A 24,485-nucleotide genomic window follows, 5' to 3' on the forward strand; every position below is an offset into this window, starting at 1 on the left:
GTATTTAAAAAAATATATCGTTCAATAATTTTCAAATTTGAAAGGGGAACGCAGTAATTGTTTTTTTAAAATTTATTTTTAGATCAAATAAAGACAAGCAGCTCATGAATTACTATTATTTTGGGGCATTTCCAGGTGATTTCCTGTTGGTTTAAGGGCATTTCAAAGTTTCCTATGAACTCATTGGCTGCCATTAAATGGTCCGTTTTGACGACGGGGGTGAATGAACGAACGTGATTGATGAATGAATAATGACAAAAAAATCATCATCATCGCGACATCCTATTTCAACTCAAGAGTTTTATTAGCAAGCCTTCCTTGAGCGCATTTTACTTGCTTGCGGCTAAAAATGGTGTGCGTGCATGATTATACGATATTTTCCACAGCAGGATGAAAATGCATGTAAGCCCACCAACCCAGTACTAAAAACAACAACACGTCATAGCAAAAAAATGGATTAAAAATGGTTGATATGAGGGGACGGGGGGTAGTAAAAGCCTTATATGATGATATTAAACAGATCAGCTTTTGGCACTTGGGCATTACCTAAAAGAGCCAAAATGGCTGCTAGCGCAAAAAAATGTGGCGAGACGCTTGGGGGATGTTCAGAAACGAGCACGGATTCTGTCAAGAGGGTCCGTCTCCCACATCTTGGGGTCCCAAGCGTGGAACCAACCAGTGAAAATTGGCGGTTCGCCTCCCTGTTTGATGGTGGTGATCGGCAGCCCCTTGCGACCGGTCGGGTCGGAGTCCAGATATTCCCTAGCTGGAGGAGGGGAGGAAAAAAGGGAATGTGATGAATGAAATATTCTCCCTTTAAGATGGAAAGACGTCTTGTCCATTTTGACTGGGAGTGCATCTAGAGACACATTAATGACGTCTATGGAAAAGTGCACTCGTATACATGGTTGCCCTCCAGAAAAACAGTAAAAAGGCCATCTACATTGTTACGAGTCAAAAGGCCGTCATGTGAGCGGAGGAAGGAGACTGTGAAGAAGCACTCCCCCAAACACACTGAAAAACTGAAATTCAAATTTGTAGTCAAAAATGGCACAGTTTTGGCCTAAAGTGCCTTGTCCAAAGTGATAGAAAATTCTATGAGTTTCAAAATGGTTAGCTTTTGGAGAAGAACTGTTCAATTTTGGTGCAAAATGGTTCATTTATGGTATTTTTTTTTAAAGAATTGAAAAGGTTCATCATGTGACAGCTGAATATTATTCTTGGCCTGCTCATCAACTCATAAACTTTTGTATAACCGACCTAATTTGGGAGCTCCGGTCTTTTCCTGTGCATTGGCCTCCTTTCCAATCCAAAGGAAGAGCTAAAGGCATGGAACAGAGAAATGCAGTTTGTTACGATTTGTCAAGTTGAACTGCGTAAAAACACGTAGGGCTGCCACAAACAATTGTTTTGATCGTTGACTCAGTAGTTCGACATACTATTAGACATAGCAGGTGAACTACAAAACTGTAATGTTTTCCTGAAGAAACGGCAGGTTCGGAAAATATTATTTTGTTTCATTAAAAAGATCTCCTTTCACACTGTAAGAATATCGTATTTTAAAAAAAGTGACTTTGTACTCAGAGCTGGTAAGAATAATGGAATAAGTAAAAAAAAATGGCCTCAAAATGAAATATCATCTAAAGGCCCAGCCAAACTATGAAAAAAAGTACGACTTATAGTCCTTCAAATACGGCAATTTAAAAAAAAGGGAAACTTGAACCCTCGACGCCAGCCACCCCAGTTCAAATAAATGTAATGTCTCTCACTTTCAATGGGAGCGAACCAGTTAATCGGTTACAAAAAAAGGGATTTGAAGAATATTTAAGATATACATGGACGCTGAAAATCAACATTTTGATAATTAATTGTTTGATTATTTGTGACGGCCCTAAAAAGACAAGATGGCCTCCACATTTAAGAACAAAGCCTCTTACTTGAGACCATGTATCCAGAATCATGACGTCATCCGTGGCCAGGTCAGACTGAGTAAAATCACCCGGTACTTCTTCAATCTGAGAGCGGGTGAAGAACAATTCATTCTATTCTAAAACAATTCTTTGGCGGGGAATATGATTGGGATTAGACGTACGATGAGTCTTCCGCTTTTGTTGGAGCAGCCGAACAGACGAGGTGCCTTGATCACGTTCTGCAAGGCTTTGCCGGTCTGGTATTCTTTCTTGCCGCCCAAGCTGGACCAGAACGCAGCTAAGAGAGAAAAACACTATACGTACTACTCAGAAAATAAAACTAATCAACAACACTAGAACGTGAAGGAAAAAAGATTAAAACGGGTCAAACGAGCGGTTGCTCAATTTCAAGAGCGACACCCACCTGGCTCCTTTCCCTCCGCGACCTGGCTGGCGCTCCCCCCCAGGAAGGCCACCACGTGCTTGGCGGCCTGCATCTCGTCGTCGCTGGCTCCCACGCCGCGCCACACGAACACGCCGCCGGGCGTCTTCAGCACAAAGGCGTCGTTGGTGTTCAGCTTGGAAGCGCAGGCGTCCACCTGAGGGGAGGCCGGGAAGTAAGAGGCGGGAATGTGTCCCGGGCGGACGAACGGACGGACGGACGGGTTTGCCGACCTCCACGGCTCGGGTGGCGTGGGAGGAACTTTGGCGGATGTGGAAGAGGCGAGTGCTGGCGCTTTGAGTTTGGCCGCCTTTGCGGGACGTTCCTCCGCTATGGATGATCATGGGTCTGCCCTGGAACAGGCTCATCAGGTGGGGGGGCTCCTGGCCTTGAGTAACCCGAACCTGGACATCATTAGAACACCAGACTTCAAGTCACTGGTTGCTATTGATGTCCAATCCATCTCGCTTCAGTCTCCCAGTCCAGGTGGATTGGACTTCTCTTTCACAATCGTACATATTTACATACAAGTTTCATTATTATGTGCTATCCCTTATTAAATAAATCAAACTCAAACCTTTGACAGGGCACGTGACTATTTTTTATAAATTAAAAAGAAAATGGGTGACGTTCAAATATTCCACCCATCTTTATAGTTTTTTAAAAATATAGAATTATTGATCGATATCACTTAATATTTAGCTGTGTCCGATCATTCAATCTTCAACAAGGCTAGTCAATATATGTACGTATATCTAAAAGAGCTCTCTTGGCCAATCGTGTTGTATTTTTATATTGAGTGAAGCCACAGCAATTGGACATGTTTCTGGGGCTTTGATGGCAATAGAGTTCCAATCCATTTAACCTGGGAGGGATGGCAGAGATCCAAAGATCCCAGTTGTCTGTGAGCGAGTTCAAATACTAAAAAGGACAAAGTGTGACATAGACAACATCTGACCTGAACGGGGGAACCTCCCATGGAATCATCCAGTTTGACGGTGAGGAATGCTGAAGCGGCCAGTTCGTCCTGGGTGGCCTTCAGGCCCTGCCTAATAAAGTTGCACACGGATATTTCCTTTTAGTAGCTGACTATTGCGGCGTTAGCGACTCAATCTATCTACACACCAAGTGTAAATGATCTGTCCGGTCTTGTAGGTGTAGAGAATGAGGTAACAATCTCCGCCGTAAAAGTGACCATAAGATGCGGGATCCACGGGAACCTTTTCGCCGTTGTCCACACGCCAAATCTAAAAAAAATTTTTTTTAAATGAATACAATTTTAATCTACCATGGTGGAATTATTTTGATAGTCAATATACATGTTCAAATGTATCCTCCCTTCTTTAAGATTTCAAACTATGCCATAATTGTCTTTTAATAGAAAAACTTTGATTTTTGATGGTCTTTTTACATTTTTTTTACCTGAAACTTGCCCTTGCCGTCGTCCACCATGCCATGCTGAGCCGCCATGGCTTTATTGGCGTGCAGGGCGGATGCATCGAAGGGCACCTGCTCCACTTTGGTCACGCGGCCAATCACGTAGGCCTGACTGGGCCCGGTGGTCTCGTCTTTATCCTTCCAGTCGATGAAAAACTGCTTGAAGAGGATGGTCTCGGCCCCGGCGGGCAGAACTTGGAGCTGCCGGGACAAACGGACAAACAGTTGCGGTCGGCGGACGCGGCGGCCCGAAATGTAGCCCTACCCGACATTTGCTGCTGTAGCCTTTGTCTTTAATGAACTTCTGTCCGGCGGACATGGCGGCTTTCCGCTCGGACGTGTTGGCCCTCGGACCTTTCCAAACAAAGATGTTCTTGTCCACGCCGTTATCCAGGATGTAACACTCCTCGGGAGACAACATGGCTTGCTTGAAGGGGCTGGAGGACGCCACCACGGTCCCCTTCATGGAACCCGAGGCGTCAGAGATCTGAAATGCAGAAGAAAATGACGGATATAATGCTTAAAGGTTATAATACTAATGCTATAATGATGAAAGGTCAAATGATATATCAAGGCGATATATGGACCTAGCGCGGTGGTCCTCACCGCAGACTTGTAAAGCTGTACGGTCGACCAAGACATGTTAGTAAACGTTTACTTTTAAATGTATTTCTTACCATGTAGAGTGCACCTTTCTTTCTGTTGGTGCTTTCCACTTTTTCATCATCTGGAGTGCTTGGTGCAATCGCAGTTTTAGGTCCCAACACCTACAAGAACAAATTAAAGAAGTACACTAAAAAGATAACTCGAGGTCGTATCCAAAATCGTGTATTTTATTTGGCGGCGTGGCATGGAGCACGCGTAAAGAATGCGCGCGGCGGTCACCTCCGTGAATTCCGGCGTCTCTTGGCCCTCCTCCACCATGTGCAGCTTGGCGCGTCCGTTCCGCTCGTTGTCTCGGATGTGGATGGCCACGTTGGAGGCCTTCAACCTTTCGAAGCGGTTGCACTCGCTGCCGCACCATTGGTAAATTTCCTGACAACAGGGATACAAAAAAAACCTACAGTAATACCTCGTTTATCCCGGTTAACATATTCCAAGACCTGCCGCAATAGTTGAACAACCGCGATGTAGGAACATTGTTTTTATTGGTGACTATGTAATATTACTTGGACTTTTAACCCCTCTCGTTACTATTCCCATATTTTCCCAAACTAAAACGCCGCACGTTTTCATAGTTTGGCTGGGCCTGCGACTTTTATCATTTTTTTTTCACTGTGACTGCGAAAAGCTTGTTTTGTAGACAATAGTTCTCCCAAAAAAACTTTAAATATGTTACATTAATAGATGCATTTATTGAGTGCTGTTCTCTATTTTCCTATGACTTTAACGTATGATGTTGTATAACATATATATTTTGGATATTTGGACATATGGTAATGGGTATTTTGGTGCGTTCCTTTTTTACTCATTGGTCGCCACTTGACATACATCGCTGTTGATGGCAGCTGACGAGTAAAAAGCAGAGAATTACCTTTCCGAGGTCAACGATAAAGCAGTCTCCCTTGTTGAAGCTGGCCCAGGACAATTCCACCTCAGTGGCCCTGATGGCCCTGCGACCTTTGACGTGAAGCAGCCTTTTCACGTTGCTTTCGTTGGTTACCACGTGCTGGAAGCCAGATGCCACACCCCCTTTCTGAAACAACACGCACACGAATCAAACACTGCGTCGCTAAATCATCATGTTTTAGCCATTAATTCTTACAGCAATACTTGGAAATGGCCTCTAGAGGTCTACGAGTCAACAAAGAAATAAAAGGAATGGAAGAAAATGTTGATATTTTTGGAAAAACTATAAATGAAAGAAAATATGGTAAGCAATATCGATAAAAAACAAAAAAGCTTCAGTTTTCAAATCAAACCAAATTATTATTTTGTCTTTTTTTTAAATCTTTTTAGATTTTCTCACCTTTAGCTCATTTTTTCTGTTTTAAAGATTAATTTCTATATATTTTTATTCTTTATCACTACTTTTACTGACTTCTATATTCCTCCATGACTTTGTTCTTCAAAGTCATCAAGTGGTTTAATCCCGTGAAATTTCTTAGACCTCTAATAAAATGAGAATGTTTAACCCTTTCGGTGTCGTTGACAGCGATGGACGACAAATCTGTTTCAACTGGGATGGCTAGCATTCAACGTCAGTGAAAATTAATTACAGTTCTCAAAAAATGAATGAACGGATCAGGTTGGGATTAACCACACACGACAGGATTGGAGGTCCATTCAGTTGGGTGACTTCACGAAACAAAGAATCATAAACTTGAAGCACAGTGAGAAGGATCTGAACTTTGCACCGCACAGGGAATCAACAAGAACCAATGAGCCGTCAGATCAGGGCAAAAAAAAAAAAGATGTTCCTTGAATAACTGTCAATGAACAAGAAGTAGAACCCGGTTGTACCTTGCAAGTGGAGCCGTCTCGTAAAGTGCCGTCCTTTGTGAAGCAAAACGTGAACGTATTTACAAGACATGCAAATGAAAGACAGACGTGCTCATTAGCGGTGGCACAGAGACAATTAAAGAGGCATTTCAGTCGAGAGGAGGACAAACATGTCTTTGCCTACGGGGGCTTGCCACAATCGGGAGGAGTGGCCTCCAAATGGAAACCACATTCAAGCAGACTTTCCATGGCAACAATGCGCCTTGTGTTTGTTCTGCTGGAAAGATTGATCCCACTAAAATCCAAGAACATTGTGTGCTACCAATGAAAATAGACCACACTTTAATAAAAAGTGGACCTCCAAATAAAAAAAAGGGAAAATTGGAATATGCTACTTCACTGAGAGGAACAATTCTCTCATTAGTAGAAGAAATCTAGATAGATTTCTGAAGATGAGAATGCAAACAGTGACAAAAACTGCAAAACTAGGAAACAAATGAATAAAAAAAACAACTAAAACTAAAGAAAAAAGGAAAACATTTGGTGTTAGTTTTTTAAGTACACACCTTGGCCGCCATTGACGGCACTTGACGTCCGAGTTAAGTCTCAACTAAGTCTATATGGTTTGCCTCCCCTAGCTGGCAGCAAGTAAATATTATTGCATAACATCATGACTAACTGCGGTTGTGACTAACATTTCTGTAGAGAGAAACCACATGCCCTGCGGAATATTTTTAGCGAAAAGCTAGAGGAGGAAGTTGGGGCAACAAGAAACAGATGGGGGAATAACCAAACGTTAGCAAGCACGGCTTGGACGCAGACACGCCTTGGCATGGAAATATTTTAAGAGAGGACTTTGCGTGTGGACTTTGGACTCATCAGCGCAAGGAACTGACAGTCATAAACCATAGAGGTAAATTTGAGTCCACGCAATGAAGATATTAAATGTTGTTTTAAAGTCCCCCTATTACACTAATTAAATCACAGAATGGTGAAAAAGGAGAGTCAAAAATAGATTATCAAGACTCGCAGATACATAACTATTGCAATCGAGCAATATAAATAATCTATGTAACGGTTGGCCTCCGCATAGTTGAAACCGGTAACGCAGGGGTAGGGAACCTATGGCTCGGGAGCCACATATGGCTCTTTTGATGGGTGCATATGGCTCTCCACTAACCTGTGAGGTAAACTATGGAAACTGCTGGTGAGAAAGCGCAGGAATAGGAGCGTTACGTTGGTATTATGGCATTGACACTACCCCAGCGCCTTATAATCTTTTTTTTTATTACACTCTTTTGCATGGATTTTCTCATTGATTAGCAACAACGTAACAATGTTGTCAAAAGAATTCAGATACTTTTTGTACTTTAAAAGTGGTGAAGTGACTAAAAAAGGCACACATTTTCATGTATATTGACTTTTAAATCCGGAGCATGGCTCTCAAGGATTAACATTTAAAAAATCTGAATTGTTTATGGCTCTTTGCATCAAAAAGGTTCCCGACCCCTGCGGTAACGTAAGACTCGATGGAAAAAAGCAGTCTAGACTCTGTTATCTGTATTGTGCGATGAATTTGAATACGAAGTTGAAAGGAAGTCAGGAGGAACTATACGATTCTGGTAAGAGTTTAACTCACAAGTTCAAAATAACCATAACACGGCACATTTGAGTGAGAGAGAGAGTGGCTCAGTCAAGTGCAATCTATCCAATTGAGTAAAGTACGCTCTGAAGTGATAGTGGGCCTTTCACTGCAATCACCATTTTGTGTGGAGCTCACCTTGTACGTGACGCCCGATTTGAAGTAACCCAGAAAGGTGTTGGATTCGCTCCTCTGCAGCTCCCGGAACTGCACCGGCCCTCCGCCCAAGGAGTCGTCCAACTGCATGGCGAAGATGGCGGCCGCGCCGCTTTCGTCCTGAGAGCATTCGTCACCTGGGAGAAAAACACAATCGCGCTTGGACTGCTGTATTTTTTTGGACTATAATTTGTACTAGCCAGAAATGCAAAGGAAAGGTAAAAAAAAAAAGGCATAGATAAGTCGCACTGGAGTATAGTTCGCATTTTGGGAGGAATTTGATTTGATGAAATCCAAAACAAAGAACACACTCGTCACCTTGAAAGGCATTAAAAAACAATCGAGTCGACAACACGCTGAATATAATGATTACAAACTGGCAATTTTGAGGAAAAGTCTCTCCAAACGGTGTAATGGTGACTATCAAAATAGATGATGATTCATTAACTAATGACTCAGCAGCCCTAGTTTACCTGCTATTGACAGCAAGATGTCCAATTCATTTTGTCCAGCCGCAAGTCTAAATGGATTGTACGGTGAAATGAATCAAATATTTGTAAGAGTTGCCCAAAATAACGTGTCCTCAGTCGCGTAAGGAGACGCTGACTCACTTCACCCATAGCTGCTAGATGAATCACAAAACAAATTCAACTTTTCCATTAAGCTGCAACATTCCAAAATCAGAACTTCTTTTTCAAATTACAGAGTTGCAAACATGTCCTAGCCTGTCAGTTCTTTCTCGTGTGTCACGGTTTGTTTGAGTGTGCGGAGAAGGGAAAGCGAGTAAGTGAAGAGGGAAGTGTGAATTCTCACAAAGGGCTGCAATGTTTCGGCTTTGACGCCATTTGGATTCCGTAATTTACAAGTCTCGAGAGGAGTCAAACGCTATCGGTGATGAAAGCGGAAAACGTGGCGTAATTAGAGTATATCAAGATTGCAGTGACATTGAAGGGAACCAATATTGGCTCCGTCTAACGTATTTTTCGGACTATAAACCGCGTAACTCAAAAAAGGGTATAATAATTAAGGGATGTGACAATATGGCAAAATTCTGATATTTTGTTTACCCAGAATCGATAGGTAGTCTTAAAAAGATATCAAGTAATCAATAGGTTGCTAGCAACATTTTCCACTAGAAAAGTGCCCGTTGACTCATTGGCTATCATTGACAGCACCAGATGTTCAATCCACTTTGACTAAAAATGAAGATGAAATAGGAAAAACAACATTAAACCTTTTACGTCCTCCTCTTACCTAACCACATGTGGATGTTATACGAGGGCGCCGAGGTGGTGAAGAGCAGCAAATAGGCATCTCCGGTGTAGAAGTTTCCATGCAGCGCCTTGGGAACGGACTTCAGGTCCAAGTTCTCGATGCGCCACACCTGCAGGCCAGGCTGCTTCCCAGCCGTTGCAAACTCTTGATGGGACACCATGGTGGCGCTAACACAAAGCAGGATGTTCAATGGCGGATTTTGCATTGCAAACATAAGCCGCACAAACAAAGTTGCCAATCAAATTCAAGCACAAAGGATGACTAAGACAACAATGGAAAAAGCACACAACGACTGAATACAGTATACGTAGTATACTTACCTGTTTGTTAACTCATTTATTGCCATTGAAAACAATAGAAGTCCAATCCACTTGCATTGGATGTCTATTGCAGTCGATGCGTTTTCAATTTTAAATGAGTATCCCTGCGCACTATTTGCTCGTCTATTGCCGTCAGTGGTATTGAAAATATTTTAAGACTATGCCATTGTGTAAATCTAAGAATAATTAATCTGAATTCTTGTCAAATTGACTTGCATTAAATCGACTTGTTTCAAATTCCATATTCATTCCCAAGAATTTCAATATATTCCAATGTTAAATTGCCAGTTTGGAAACTGCATTCCCCCCATGTTTGTAGAACTACTCTTTGTTTGAAACCAGAAAAACTCGTCTTAAAGCATGGAACTCATCAGCTGTCAGTTCCGACTCCTTGTTTAAGGGACTCCTTGTATTATTATTCACAAGGAATTCCTTTTGGCATAACTTTCGGACAAAACCTGCATGCTAATTATACGTCTATAAAAATATTCGTCACGCAATAGCAGCGCAATAACAGCAAAAAATAAGCATTTACTTTGGCATTTCCCCCCAAACATGCAATAAAAACACCACTATCTGTCATACCGCCAGATATACAAGATTATAGTAGATTATTACTTCCCGCGATTACACAAGCGACAGATTACAGTTTTGAAGACAGCGGGATTATCGCAAGAGTTTTTTTTAATCCCTCAACATACACACTTACTCTTTGCATGTTCACTTTTTGTGAAAGTTACAACTCTAGCATTTATAAAGTAGCAAATAGTCTATTGTTAGCTTTATTGAGCACCCCTAATGCATCTTGTGTTGTATTTATTAGAGGTCGGGTTGCAGATACCGGAAAATCCTTGGTAGAGATTTCATCAATAAAAGCACTCAGCTTGGTTTCTAAAGAACTGCATGAAAATTCAATTATTAATATGGTGTGTAATAACTTTGTAATTCCATTGACGGCGATAGACGTCCAATACATTATACGAGTTTCAGTGTTGAAAATGCTAATTTGACAGTCTGTGTAATTAATGTAAAAAACGCTAATTTTGAAGGAAATCTGGTTTGACCAAGAATTGTGCAGCCTCCAGTAATGAAATTCAAATGATCAGACCTCAAATTACTGCTTTCTGAGAAAGATAATACCATATTTGGATGGGAAATTTAAATAATAATTCCATTTGAATGATCGCTACTACCATTCCCAGCCAAAAATAATCTGTTCCCTGAGTTTTAGTGTCATAAACGTCAAATTGAAGAAAAGTATTTATGGTCAATGTAAAAAAAAAAAAAACATTTTTAAAGTAACTCTGCTTTTGGAGGCGTTGCCAAAAAAGGAGCGCTTCATTTGTGTAAACAAGTCTCCAGTCTTAACATTCAAATGAACAAATTTGCACTTTTTGAGGAAAATATAACTATATTGTGAGTAAAAGTCAACTATACTTCTCTCTGAACATGAATTAAGATCGCGGAATTGTACGAGGGGCTAAAACAGTGACCTCATCATTGCTTCTTTGATTTCCGGTGACCAATCACGACCAAGAAGCGTGAGAATTCACTATTACGGATTTATTGCTCTTTTACATGTTACGTAACATCGCTCTTTAGTTTTTCGCTCTCTGCCGTATCAATTTTAAACTGCCTTGTGCGGAAATGCAGCAACAAGTAATAAAGTCTCTTCTTGTTAACCAGGAAAAGGTTCACAAATCGATTTAAAAAACGTCATAATGTCAATTTAAGACACCGCAAGTGGATATTTAAAGGTGTAGACTTACATTTGGAGAGGATGAAGTGTTGTCGGAAGCTGCAGATGCAGGAGTGATTGGGATTCAGTCGCGTGTGTGTTGTCAGGAGTCAAAAGTGAAGGGCGTGGTCTGTGAGAATACGAGCTCCGATTGGCTGAGAGCAGCAGGCAGGCGCGAATTAAATAAGAATCCAGATGTTCTTTTAATACATGCGCACAGTAAAGTTTGTTTTTAATAAACCATGTTGGCGACTTCCTGTTCTCTTCCGGATTTCAAATATGTTGAAAGAGGGAGGGTACAAAGGTGATTTAGCTTAGCGGCTGTTTGCTTTCTTAGGAAGCCCTGTTTGCCCAAGCAGGAAAATTGGCATTATCTTTCTAATAAACAGTGTTTTACGATACAATTATTATTATTACTACTATTATTTAACATGTATTCAACGTTATTGTTTTCTAAATAACAATATAGTAAGTACCTAAACTGTGTGGGGAAAAAATGACATTTTGGAATCTGCATGCCAATATTAATTTTAATCATCACTCAAAAGATTGTCATTATATTGTTCCCTAGTGTAATAGTTAATTATTAAAAAAAAATGATGCCCATTATTTGAACCCGAACGATTTTAAAGAGTTAGCCAAACATTAGCTAAACTAGAACTTACCTCATTTCCTGTAATGCCAAAATAAACATACTTTTAAAACACTAGACTCACTGTACAGTCAGCCACTCATGCACTCTGTCTTAACAGAAAATTCTCAAAGAGAACCATGTGCAGCGCTTGTATACATTATTGACATAAGGATGCGTTTACATTTCACTAAATCAATAAAAGGTTGGGCCAGAATTGATGTCTAGGTGCTTTTGTAAAACCTATATTTCCAATTCAGCCATAACGGTTTTACAACACATTAATGGTATTAGCTTTTTTTGTTTTTGTTTTGGATATCCCCAAAATCTGGCTTTTGAGCAGGGGTGTGTAGACTTTCTATTCCGCCCAACTGAGGTCATTTGTAGACGTGAAGTACCTAACAGTTGCGCTGTGGTGAGTGTGATGGTCTGACAGGAAGTGACTGGCGGAGAGCAGACTGCTGATGGGGCACATCCTCAACCACAATAGATTACAATCGTATCATGTCAGGCTTATCTGAGACACAAAGAAGGAAATTTTACTCGGATGCAAATGGCAGAAATATGCCCGATGTACTACTTTGCATTATTTCTGGCACTTTTTTTTTCTCGAAAAAGCATAACGTGGATGGATTTTGTTCATGACAAGCCAATTTAAGGTGGTCATCACTTGATCGATGGCTTAAAAACGGACATGTAAGAAAAGGAGTTCCAATCAATCCATCAAACTGGAGACAAAGCATTAAGTGTACAAATGGAGAAGAGGAAATTGAACAGAGGAACTGAACTGAACTGAAATGCCAAGCCGCAGCATCAACCACATCCTCCGTCTATGATGTAGAAACAATGATGATGGCACAAAAAAAGTAGATGTTATTAAAACATCTGAATACTTCACTCAGGCCACATGGAAAATTTGAGTCATTCAAATTCATGGCTGCCGCTGACAGCGCGAGATGTCCGATCCATTTTATGTGCCATGTGATTTATCTAATGGACACACTGGGTCAGAAATTTGGTGTAAATATTTAGCTGGGCAAAATAAAGCTGGGAAATGTGAGTTACTATAATGGTAGGGTGAATTGTTTTTCCTACTTTTCACTAAGCTGGTAAAATTCTAGGGGGCTAATCCAGTGGGCCCCTGACCCCATGCATGACCCCGTGCATGACCCCGTGCGGGAATGCTGAGCAGCACCAGAGAATTCAGTGATTTTGTTCATATGCCATAAATTGTGTTGTTAGGCATTTCTTCACTTTCCCATTTGACCTACAATGAGGATCCGAAGCCAAACATTCCTTGGTTTGGATTGGAAAGCGACAGTCGCTATGGTAACACGACCCTTGCTCAACCACAGGAGGAGAACTTTAGAAAGGTCGCTAGAGAATAACTCTAATAATAAACACAAGATTTATTCAAGACATAAAAATGAACACGGAATATCAATGTCGTTTAGAAAAACATTTAAACTACACAGACCATCTACTTATACAACATTCACAGTGTTTAAAAAAATACCATTGGACGTATACCACCGACCTTGGCAGACAATGGATTTGTAACTTACATTGAAAGGAACAGATGTTGAGAAGTGAGTCGCCGATGTAAACAGGACTTGTCATGTCTCCCCGGCGTCCATCTGTGAGCAAACATTCACAAAAAGAGACAATACTTCAACAGGGAATGTGCAGACATGGAGCATTTTTGGCGAGAAAACTTAGTCTTTATTGCTGCTGATTTCGATTTAGTCAGTTATTTGACACACTTGACCAATGAATAGAGCCTCTCATGCAGCAATGTCTGCTCCACTAACTCAAAGTGTTAAGCAACACTGTTCCCATGTTTTCTGCAACTTTTCCAGACATTTACTTTGGGTCTATTTTTTTAAGTATTCAAAAGATTCTGAATTCCTTGGTTAAAATTAATTCATATTTTAAAAATGTAGGTAAATGCTACATAATAATTCTCAAAAAATATAAATACAATAATGAAAGAAACAGTATTATACAAAGTTTAAAAAGTACAGATAAACAACTAAATCAATAATATTCACACATGCTAAAGAGCAAACAGTTGTAAACATTATGTCATTTTAACTAAGCGATGGAGGTCCAATCCATTTGAAGTGGGATGGTTGTCATTTAATAATCTGCTGACACTTTCCCAGTTCAAATGGGTTGGACACCAGCCATTGTTTAATTACTCTTGAAATTCCCTTCTTACCTGGAGGTCGTGTCCACTCCCCGTTGACAACGACAGTTCCTCCTGATTGGCTAAAGTTCGTTTAACAAGCTCCAACATTCCTTTTAATGAGTTCAGCCGCTGATCGTCACCCCCCGCCGCCACGGCAGACTCCACGCTGGAGTCGTCGGTGGCGGCGGAGTAGGTGAGAGGGTCGAAGGAGACCTCGCAGCTGGACGGAGGCTCGGTGCTGCCGAGTCCCCGCCAGCTGTGGTCGATGGCGTCCGAGCGGGACGAGTCCCACGGCTGCTGATTCAGCGCTTCCCTCATTGTAGCTTTGAGGCTCGGAGGGAGGTCGAGGGATAGATCGTCGCGACAGCTCTGGAGCAGGTGCTCCAGGCCCGTGTCCGATAGGGAAGTCTGGATGGCGGTCTCTGGATTTGTCTTGGGAGAGAGACAAAAAAACACTCTTGTGAATTTCAAAGCAGAAGTTACTTGAATAAGATGGCATTGTATCAATTCAACACATTTTGTGGAAAACAGGCACAAATGTGCTACTACAGGCTGAAGGCTGTGACCAATTTGATGCTAATTGGACTGCAGTATGGTTCCCTAAACTGCTCAGGTGTATTATACACTCATGCCTCATGGATTTGACACCAAACATTATAAACTATTTTTTTGAGAATTTCAAAACTAAATGGATTTTAAGTATCAATAAACCTTTTCGTTTATCCGTTATTATGGATGAATAAACAAGCAACTTTGCCCGAGACTCAATCCGCTTAAAATTGATACCAAAGATGCAAATTTTATATTAACATCTATGTTGATGATGTTTGTGTGATGTTGAGTTGAACACATTTACTTGACGACTGCATTACCTTGATGGACTCACTGGAGATCTCAACGGACCCCTGAGGAGAGCCGAGTGGAGTCTGGAGCTGGACAGGTTGGACTCTGGCTTCCTTCAACTGAATTTGGAGTTCATCGTTCTGAGCCCTGACTTTCTCCAACCGAGTTTGCGTCAGCAGGAGCCCGTTACGGCTCTCTTCCAACTGACTACGGAGATGAGTGACTTGGGCCTTGGCACGGTCAAGCTCCACCTTGGTTTGCTCCAGCTGGATCTCCTGCTGCTGCAGTTTGGAGGTGAGCTTCTCCTGCGTGGATGACATGTGCGACGACACTTTGAGGAGCTGACCTCGGCTATGCTGCAGTGACTCCAGCTGACCGGGAAAAAAAATACATGGAATTGGGGACACATTACACATAACAAAAACATGCCTTTGTTTTTATAGCATACAATTTGCCTCGGCCCATCCAAAATGGCTGTCAGAAAAGAGACATTTATGGCTTTGGGTGGAGGTCTTGTGTCATAAAAATTAAAGGAGGAATGGAAGCATCCAACAAGGAAGTTAGATTAAAAAATGAGGAAACAAAAGTGGACAAATAGAAATGAAAGGTTCAATATTACGTAATGAGGAGGAACTATCAAAGCCAGAATAATGTACATACACTCACTGGGGTGGGTCAAGTTTGGAAGATTTCTAATCAACTCTCATTATCATTTTTCGTTGTACCTCCTTGTTGTGTTGTTCTCGCTCAACCTCCAACTTGCGCTCTAAAGAAGTGAGGGCGTGACGCAAGCTGGCCTCTGACTGTTGCCAGCGCGTCTCCTTCAGTAGCAGTTCCCCCTCTGCCTGGTGCAGCTTTACCCCCTGCACAGTAGATTGACACTTTGGACGGCGTCCTACGGTCATGTCAATCTCCTGAACGGCGTTTACCAGCTCGCCCTCCTGGAGCTTGATGGCATCGAGTTGCGTGGAGAGAGCTTGGCAGTGACGCTGACCTCCTTCAAGTTCCTGTAATAAGGTCTCAAGTCTTTGCTGATGGGTGTCCTGACACAAGAGCGTTCAGAATGAAATCTTTGTTGGTCCTTGTTTATTGATTACTTATTTGTTGTTATTTGTGTACTATGTGGTGAAAGCTTTACAGCTCATTATACTTGTAGAATGACAATAAAAGCATTCAATTCAATTCTACACCTAACCTTTGTGTGGCCGAGGTCCTTTTGTGCTTCTCTTAGCTCTTCCTCTTTAGCCTCCAGATTGTGCTCCAAGGTCTTCACCTTGATCTCCAGGTCCTGCTTGTGCTCTTGGATGGCCACGTTCAGCTGTACCAGCTGAGAAAGGGACGGTCAGACACAAGTGCGTAAATGTTTTGTATACAAGTAATACTAAATGGTTGCATACAGTATGTTTATTGTCTACCATTGCTGCTCTCCTCTGGAGTTCTCCCTGTCTTTCCTTCAGGGTAACGTCCATGTCTAAAACCTCATGAGTCCTCACTTCCAACTCCCGCTGGGTTTCACTGTGAACACGCATATTTAGAATTCAGTGGATTGTACGTCTATCGACGCCAATGGCAGGCAGCCAATGAGTTACAATAGGTTCATATTTTGTTACTAAGGAAATGCATTTAAGCAGATAAATACAACGTTTGAAGGAAATGTGGTACAAATAGCAATTATTCGATCTTAACCATATGCAATTAATTCCTAAATTTAATATTTTTGTGTGTTTATAACAATCACAGCACTTTTGAGAGGAAAGTGGTTGTGTTTGGAGACCACAGTGTGTGTGTGTGTGTGTGTGTGTATGTGTGAAGACCAATGAAGAAAAGTCTTGTAGTCACAGTGAAACCTTTATACTTTGTGTCCCCTTGAGTGCTTCATGTACTGTAGCTGCAGGCAGTGGCTTACAAAACAGCTTTACAGATCAGTAGTACACTATGTACCATCTTCAAATAGAAATGGCATTACAAAAAGATTGTAAGATCCAGAAAATGGACACATTTGTCACACCAGGACATTTTTCGCCTTAAACGGCAAAGATGGCATTATTCACACACATTTCATCACATGAACTCCGTATAAAAAGTAGAAAATTGCCGCAATAAGCGGAAGAAAAGAACAGTATCAAACACGTGACATTAATCTTGTCTGTAGAAGAGGGTCCGTCACGAGGAGAATAGCCTCACCTAAGACGTATGCTCAGCTTCTCCACCTCGGTTTGCCGTTCGTCGGCGATGCTTTGGGTCCTCTGCAGGACGTCCTTGAGCAAGTGGAGTTGAGTTAACGTCTCGGCTAGTTCCTCCTGGACCGTGTGCAGCTGATCTTCCAGGAGTTGGACCTTCTGGACGCTGTTGTGCTTGTCTGCCTCGCAGCGATGAAGCTTCTCTTCAAGCTCCACAACTGTTTGGAGGAGAGATCAGAGTCTATTGATGGATCAGGTTTTAAATGCCATTGACGGCGTGAGACGTTGAACTGGCACCGATTGATCTGAGGAATGTGATCGGTAGTGTCAGCATTGGCCGCTACTGCATGCCACATATTATCGGGAGCCAAATAAGGGTATTGAAGCAAGATTAGTGCAGGGTCCATCAATAACGCAGTGAGTTTGGAACCTAAACAATCGCTGCTTTTGGCTTACCCAAATCATTTTTGTTCTCAAGCATCGTTCTTGTCTGCTGCAGATTCTTGTCCATGACGGTGATCTGACATGTCTTGACAGTGACATCCTTTCTCAAACTCTGTAACTCCGACTCTTTCGACACGAGTTCCACTTGGTATTTTTTCACATCCGTTGTCGCTTGGCTTTAAAGATGTGAAGAACGACAACAACCACAACAGAAAAAAAACAGTCAGCAACACAATTTGACAAACAAAGTCCTATTTGCCTCACCTTATCATCAGTACAGCACCCATCTTTTAACGAAAGCCGCCGCAATGTTTTAACGCGTCATGTGAAAATCAGAATGGCCATTGGGGTGAGAATTAGCTTCAAACCAAAGGGAATCCTCACTTATATACACACACATACATTGATGGACGTGAGAGGCGGAGCAAGAGGAGTTTTGTCACGCCCACTTTGGGATGCGGTGTAATCATGAGACAAAGGCTGAGACAATGTTTGATTATCAAATGGCAAAACATTTCTTTTAAACCGTCAGTCAGAAGCCAACAACTTATATAAATGGTAGTTGCGTAATTTGATAAATAGAAAACTTGGGATATCTACTCATGTGATGTCACTGCTGTTCATACTTGAGCATCTCAGACATTTGGTTGTTCTTTTCCTTCACATCACGTAGGCTGTTGTCTTTTTCCTCGTTGGCCCTCACCTCATCCAGCAGAGATGTCTGAGCTCGCTGCAGCTGAATCTCCAGAGAAGAGACCTAAAAAAAGCACAAAAATATCGTTATTTTTCAGATTTTGTACAAATCAAGAACACAGTAAATATTTACTGCCAGTCTTTCCAGAAAATATTTAAACACAATTTTATAAATTATCAATTAATGATATATATATAAATTATTTGTTATATTTTTTGTTCTTCATTTAATTCAAATTAGTTTAACCAATTATATGATTAAAATTGGACATATATTTTTTTAAATTGATTATTTTTGTCATCTGACATTTAATATCCAATTTTGGGGGATGAACCACGAATGACAATAAATACATTTTAACAAATAAATGACATAACTATTATGAGAATAACAGTCATTTTAGCACAAATATGGTTTTCCACCATAGTTTTACACTTCACATGCTGTCATTTCAAGTGACTTATCGCAATTATCATCCTTATCACCACTCTATGTTGAACTTTGTCAAGCTCAACAGACTAAATGAACATCTTTGTTTTGGGAGCTTGGACACAAAGTCCCAAGCTATAAATGCTTGTTTGCTATTTATGTGATCACAAGATTAAACTGCTTTCCCTTTGCAAGCAATGTCTTGTTACCAAATTAAAGCCTTCAAGCTCTACGCGCAGTGTGTATTGGGTCCCAGGTTATCTTTTTGATCCCCAAAAGACAAACACAATGGGTTTACTATTAAGTAATTGGTGTTACATAATGAAATATTCGGGGTGGAAAAAAAATCAGGCTTTTCAAACTATTTTGATGTCAAATCTGAGATAAATGTGGCCATGAGGCCAAAAACTCAGCAGACCAGCGAAAACAATGATGAGTGTTTGTTCAAGCAGTCGGCAACTTTGCACTTACCTGTTGGTGCAGCTGACTTTGGTTCTCCTCCAGTTCAGCGATGCGGGCCGTGCCTTCCGTCAGCATCGTCTGCTGCTGCCGGAGTGAAAGTTGAAGCTGGAGGTTTTGTTCACTGGAGCTTTGAGCCACCCGGCTGACGCCATTTAGCGTTTCCTGCTGGGAAAACACCTGAAATGGGGGGAAGGGAATCAGGATGGAAGAGGATCATGAAAAAGTGGAGAAAACGCGGTTTGTGAACCTTGTCTTTGGATCTCCGCAGCTCAGACTCATAGTTTTTCTTCATCTCCTCCATTTGCTGAAGATGCCAAGTCAGTTCTTCTCGGCAGGTGGAAAGAGTCGACTGGAGCTCACTCTCCTGAAGTCAAAGCCAACATGCAAAACTGGTGGATTTTTTTGGGCATTTGAGTGTTGCGAGCGTAGTTAGCACTGAGCGTCTTTTGCATTTTAGATGAAATTGCATTCATTTCTTTCTAATAGTCTAATATCCTCATTTCTTGAGGTGTCCATCTATTTTGTCCAGGCTTAATGCCATTTTTCAGTTTCTGTGTGTTGTTATGCAACTGTAATCTGCCCAGAGCCTTCGAGATCCTGACTGCTGGCTTGTCGTCACGTTGTAATAAATAACTCATTCACTACCGTTTATTTGAACTACTAGTTTTCAACTGTGCGTGTCAATACTCTCTCTGTTCTACTTCATCTCCGAAGTAGCGGATTAATTTGAGTTTAATGCTGCGGAATGTTGTCGCACTGACCTTGGTGGCAGCATCAGCCGCTTGCTCTTTTAAACTCTGGAGCAACTCCTCATTGTGTCTTGCTTCAATTTGCTTCTCCTTGAGCCAAAACAAAATGGAGCCAGTGATTCCAATCTCAGGCGGTTCCGAGTTGGTCCAATGACAGTCCTTACCTGCGTGACCTGTTCGACCGCACTCTGCAGCTTGAAACAGTCACCCTGAGCCTGGTCTCGGTCTCTCTGAAGAGAGCTCAGCTCCTGCTGCATCTCCAACACTCGAAAAGTAGCCTCATCCAGAGACAGCTGCAACTGCAAAGGTGGAAATTTCACATTTTACTTTGATTTTTCTCAGCAACGATGAGAAATACCGCAAAAATATTCCCCCAAAAATTCAAATCACCACATCCAGTCTGTGCTTCTGCTCAATGCATTGCTGACTCTGTGATTGTTTGGACATCTCCAAAGCTTTCTGGTACTCTTTTTGCTTTTGGTTTTGCACTGTTTGGTAGTGTTGAAGAGTGCTGCTCTTCTCCTGCATGGATACAAGAAGAAGAATGAAAAACGGTTTGGGTTAAAAAAATAAAAATAAAATAAAAACAAGGAATGAACAGCTATAAAGTATTTGACATACTTAAAACACTCACTATATTCAATTTAAAAAAAATCTTATTACTATATTAAACTAGAACTGGGCAATGGCCACTCATTTTAATGACAATTAATTACCCTAGATCAATTGCAATTAATTATGTTCTTAATAACAATTACTGTAGTTTCCGCACTATAAGGCTCAGCTAGCACACATTTTAAATGTACTGCCAAATGAATGTCTTAAATCAATCCGTCCTTTAAATAATGAACTGAGTTAAATCATTCGTGAGTTCAATTTCCTAGCCCCCAAAAAATAGTATTTCTGTATTTTGAGTGTATTGTGCTGCCGCAATTTGTACCTGTAGCTGCGTTTCCAGCTCTGTATTCTTCCACGCTGCCTGACTGTAAGCTGAAGTTTTCTCCTCTAGCTGTTTTTCCAGCGCAGCCACTCGAGCACTCTTCCTCTTCAACTGAAGTCAAACAAAAGAACAACGCAAAACTGTTGATGAGCTCTTGATGTAAACCGTGAAACCGCAACTTGCAACCACAATATGCTATGTGACCAACAGACACAGAAATTGAACCAAAAAAAATGTGTAAAGGTACTTCTTTCTCTGAGGCCGTGACGCGGTTGGCTTTGTCCATCAGCTCCGTTTGGAGGTTCTGGTAGTTGGAAGATCTTTGAGCCAAGGAGGCCTGCAGGGACAGAATCTCTTCCTGGGCTCGGCTCATGCGGTCGTGGAGTCTCTGCACCAGGCCGCTTTGTTTGGTCACTTCGGCTTCCTTCGCTTGAAGGACTTGTAAGAGCTGCTGATAACCTTCACCTGAGGAAAAACAACAACACGGACGGTTCAGATTTTTTTTTGGGGGGGGGGGGGGGGGGGGGATTGAGAGTTAATGATTCAAAACAAATAAATACAAAAGAACATCATTTTTTTGTACACTAATCTGAGCCTTTGAAATTGAAGTGATCGGATCCAGGGCTTCCCTTAAAAGAAGTTAAAGTGTCCACTGTACCAGGTTTAAGTTGAAACATATGCACAGTTCTCGCATGGTCCACCGGGGGCAGCGTGCAAGGTCTGGCACACAATGGTCCAGCGGCATCCTTAAAAAAAATATGCAACATGTCACCTGCGGCCAGTGAAAAATAATCAAAGTATCTTATGAAAAGCTGTATGAAAAATCATGTGGGATGTAAAGATAGTTAACTCTTCACCTCTCTGAGATGCAGAAGCGCTAATATTGCCTCCAAGCTGGCGGTTTCACTTTGACACTGCTGAGCTGTTTTGCGGCTCTGGTCCAAGCACAGCTCCTGGTTCTTGGTGAGAGTGCGTAGATCTTCCAGTTGCCGGCGCAGCGAGAGAAGCTCCCGGCATTCCTCGCCACGCTCCGTCAGCTGCCTGCAGAGGTCTGCGCTCCGACGACCGGCATCCTCAAGCTGGGCTCGGAGATCCGAGTTCTCGGCGGCGGACATCTTTCTCTGCTTGACGTCCTCCTTTAGTTGGCTGCGAGAAGATTTTCAACATATTGTGACACCCCTACAAACAAGGGTTCAATTTAAATGCGAACCTGATTGTATTATTCTTGTCAGCCTTCTCCCGCTCGAGGGCAGCACATCTCAGTTGCAACTCTTCTTTATCTTCAGTACACTCAGTCAGACTTTCTTTTAATTGGACTTCATTCTCCATCACCTGAAATGAACACACAGCAATTGCTTAAATTGTCTCAAGCACGGAATTTTCTTGTTTTTTCTACAGCCATACATATTTATTTTATATAATTACAATGGCTTTACTAGCAGATTCCTACATAGTGCACTTTCTTGCAACACCTGAACTTGTTCATGTCAACTTACAATAAAAGCGGTTTAATTTTAGTATTAAATTTGCAACAGGCCAATAAAAAAAAAGTAAAATGATGTAAATGCCCTGAACGCTGGATTTGAGACAAAACCTGCTTAAAATTATTATTTAGAATAGAATAATTTCTCACGTAGATCTGAAAAAATAGAATAACATATACAACAAAGCCAAGCGTTAAAATTTGGAAATTGAATTGTTAAAAAAAGTCATAAAATCTCAAAAAACGTTGCATCATCACCTCAAATCTATTCTTTTTAAATTATTTAGCTTCACCTTTTGAAATTTAACAGCAACATTGGCCTTGTACTCTTGGAAAGCTTCTTTGAGTTTTTCGGCATTTTCCAAAGCTTGATTTCTTTGCTGTTCGGCCCTGTTAAAAATCAAACAAAGCACATTGAAGACGAGACAAGTAGCTCTGGTAAAGGCACCCTTACCTTTTGCCTACGGTGGTCTTAAATACAAGCTCCTCTTGGAGATCGCTTAGTTCTTCAGTCAAAGTTGTGATCATGATGTCGCTTTGAGCCGCTTCATCCTGGCAACGCTCAGCCCTTAGCTCGGCTGCCCTATCGAACGCAAAAAAAGATTATGACGACACATAATTCATCCTTCAATATCTCTTTCTACGGTTGCATAACAGCCCAATGAAACATACTAGAATGTGTAAAATGGGACAAATTTCATGACTTACTTTAGTTGTTTAGTTTTTGTCTCCACCTCGGTTTGAAGGTGACATATCTGCTCATTTGTAACTAATGCAATGTTGGCAGATTTCACCATGGAGCATCGAAGGTAATCCTGGAAACAATTTTTATGAGGACATTGAGGATTTGCGTTCATTTTAGCTCCGTCACCAAGTCTTTTTTTTTTTACCTGAGAGCTGGTGGAAAGAAGTTCATATGGAGTAGAATCAAGCTCACTGAAGAGTCGATCGTCCTGCATGGCCACACGGGCATTTTCTTGGCGTGCGTAGCCCATTTTGCGCCTTGCAGGAAAAGACTCCATCTCATGGACGGCTTGAAGAAAAGTCAACTGTATCAGGTTAAGTGTAAATTAGACTGCATCATTGCACTAATTTATAAACAAATGGCGGAATAGAGAAAATGGCTAAATTGCATTTTAACTCTTTAAAGGGCAAGAAACTGATTTAGAATAATTTAAATTTAAAAAAAAGGAAACGTCCTCGTACATGGGCATCACATTTTGGGTCACGCAGGGCACAATATTAGCATTTTTTTGCACAAGTGGCCAACATGTACGTCTTGTACATTGTAAAGAGCTACTCACCCATTTGTTGTCTCGTGCGCCTTAAGAAAGTCCATTACGTGTTCGTGCAGTTTGTTCAATTATATCCACTGACAAACTACATAAAACATTGTTACTAGGCGACCAGCTAAATGACAAACAACTTTTACAGCAGTGAGCGTTTAGGGTCGCCACCTACTTTCTAAATAATAACGCAGTCGGCAGTTGTATTTGAAAACTTTGGTAACAATACATGATACATTTCTGTCAAATAGCTGGTAGCATGTTAGCACCCTGACTATAAACAAAAGGTGGCTAACCGTGAGATGCGACGACGCGGAAATCTTTTAAAATGTTAAGTTACAAGATAAGCACTTCTGATAAGTTGTATATTAGCTTGGTGTTAATTGCTTTTCCAGTAAAATATAGGGAAAGAAACTATTGTAAACTCAACTTCGACCAAGTGTTAGCATTGGCTATAAAAACATTAACTCCTCGTCTCATGTTTTTAAAATTCGTTCGGGATTGGATGGAACATCGCCGTAAGCGATGATTGGTAGAAATGCCTATCAATCACATAAACCGCCGACGGTGGTTGGAGGATGGAATAGCCAATGGTGATCGCAAAAACGAAATGAGGACAGCCCACCCGGAAAAAAAGTGATTTAATATAAGTTTTTTGGCCATTGCTCGACTAACTATAAACAAACTTGACTGTTTTAAATACATAAAAAAGGGATATTTTAAGTACGATTTAAATCAGACTATAGTTTGAAGCATAAAAACATCCTTTAAAAAATAAAATGGGAACTACA

General features: G+C 41.3%; 1 protein-coding gene across 3 annotated transcripts; it reads right to left on the reverse strand.

The window, feature by feature from the left end:
- Window positions 1–280: 280 nt before the first annotated feature.
- Window positions 281–24,169, reverse strand: scinlb (scinderin like b). 3 transcript variants are annotated; one of them, XM_077614533.1, is made up of 25 exons: window positions 23,713–24,169; window positions 23,299–23,441; window positions 23,117–23,223; window positions 22,863–22,991; window positions 22,702–22,798; window positions 22,136–22,257; window positions 21,783–22,071; window positions 21,584–21,671; window positions 21,173–21,390; window positions 20,926–21,036; window positions 20,376–20,507; window positions 20,150–20,284; window positions 19,998–20,075; window positions 19,484–19,600; window positions 19,246–19,413; window positions 18,278–18,408; window positions 17,664–17,827; window positions 17,212–17,425; window positions 16,443–16,542; window positions 16,223–16,354; window positions 15,957–16,070; window positions 15,753–15,890; window positions 15,057–15,398; window positions 14,215–14,616; window positions 12,597–13,630 (listed from the first exon to the last, which is right to left on the reverse strand). In XM_077614533.1, the coding sequence occupies exons 1-25, from the start codon at window positions 23,714–23,716 to the stop codon at window positions 13,610–13,612; spliced, it is 3,696 nt and encodes a 1,231-aa protein (XP_077470659.1). In that variant the 5' UTR covers window positions 23,717–24,169; the 3' UTR covers window positions 12,597–13,609. The 3 variants fall into 3 exon arrangements, with proteins under 3 accessions (XP_077470660.1, XP_077470659.1, XP_077470661.1); XM_077614534.1 differs by lacking the exons at window positions 15,057–15,398; window positions 15,753–15,890; window positions 15,957–16,070; ... (18 more) ...; window positions 23,299–23,441; window positions 23,713–24,169 and adding exons at window positions 281–766; window positions 1,261–1,321; window positions 1,938–2,015; ... (12 more) ...; window positions 11,394–11,492; window positions 12,392–12,510 and having other exon boundaries at window positions 13,559–13,630; window positions 14,215–14,274; XM_077614535.1 differs by lacking the exons at window positions 12,597–13,630; window positions 14,215–14,616; window positions 15,057–15,398; ... (2 more) ...; window positions 16,223–16,354; window positions 16,443–16,542 and having other exon boundaries at window positions 16,857–17,425; window positions 18,355–18,408.
- Between the last annotated feature and the right edge of the window lie 316 nt (window positions 24,170–24,485).

Source organism: Stigmatopora argus, chromosome 12 (genome assembly GCF_051989625.1).
Source record: "Stigmatopora argus isolate UIUO_Sarg chromosome 12, RoL_Sarg_1.0, whole genome shotgun sequence".
Lineage (NCBI taxonomy): Eukaryota > Metazoa > Chordata > Actinopteri > Syngnathiformes > Syngnathidae > Stigmatopora > Stigmatopora argus.

What these genes read in the sequence shown, in the direction of transcription:
- scinlb (XM_077614533.1), bottom strand. An exon ending in AGCTGGAAACGCAGCTACAG is followed by an intron (nt 20,508 to 20,925) that starts GTACAAATTGCG and finishes GTATCCATGCAG; the next exon opens with GAGAAGAGCAGCACTCTTCA. An exon ending in GAGAACAACACAACAAGGAG is followed by an intron (nt 15,399 to 15,752) that starts GTACAACGAAAA and finishes TTTCCCGGTCAG; the next exon opens with CTGGAGTCACTGCAGCATAG.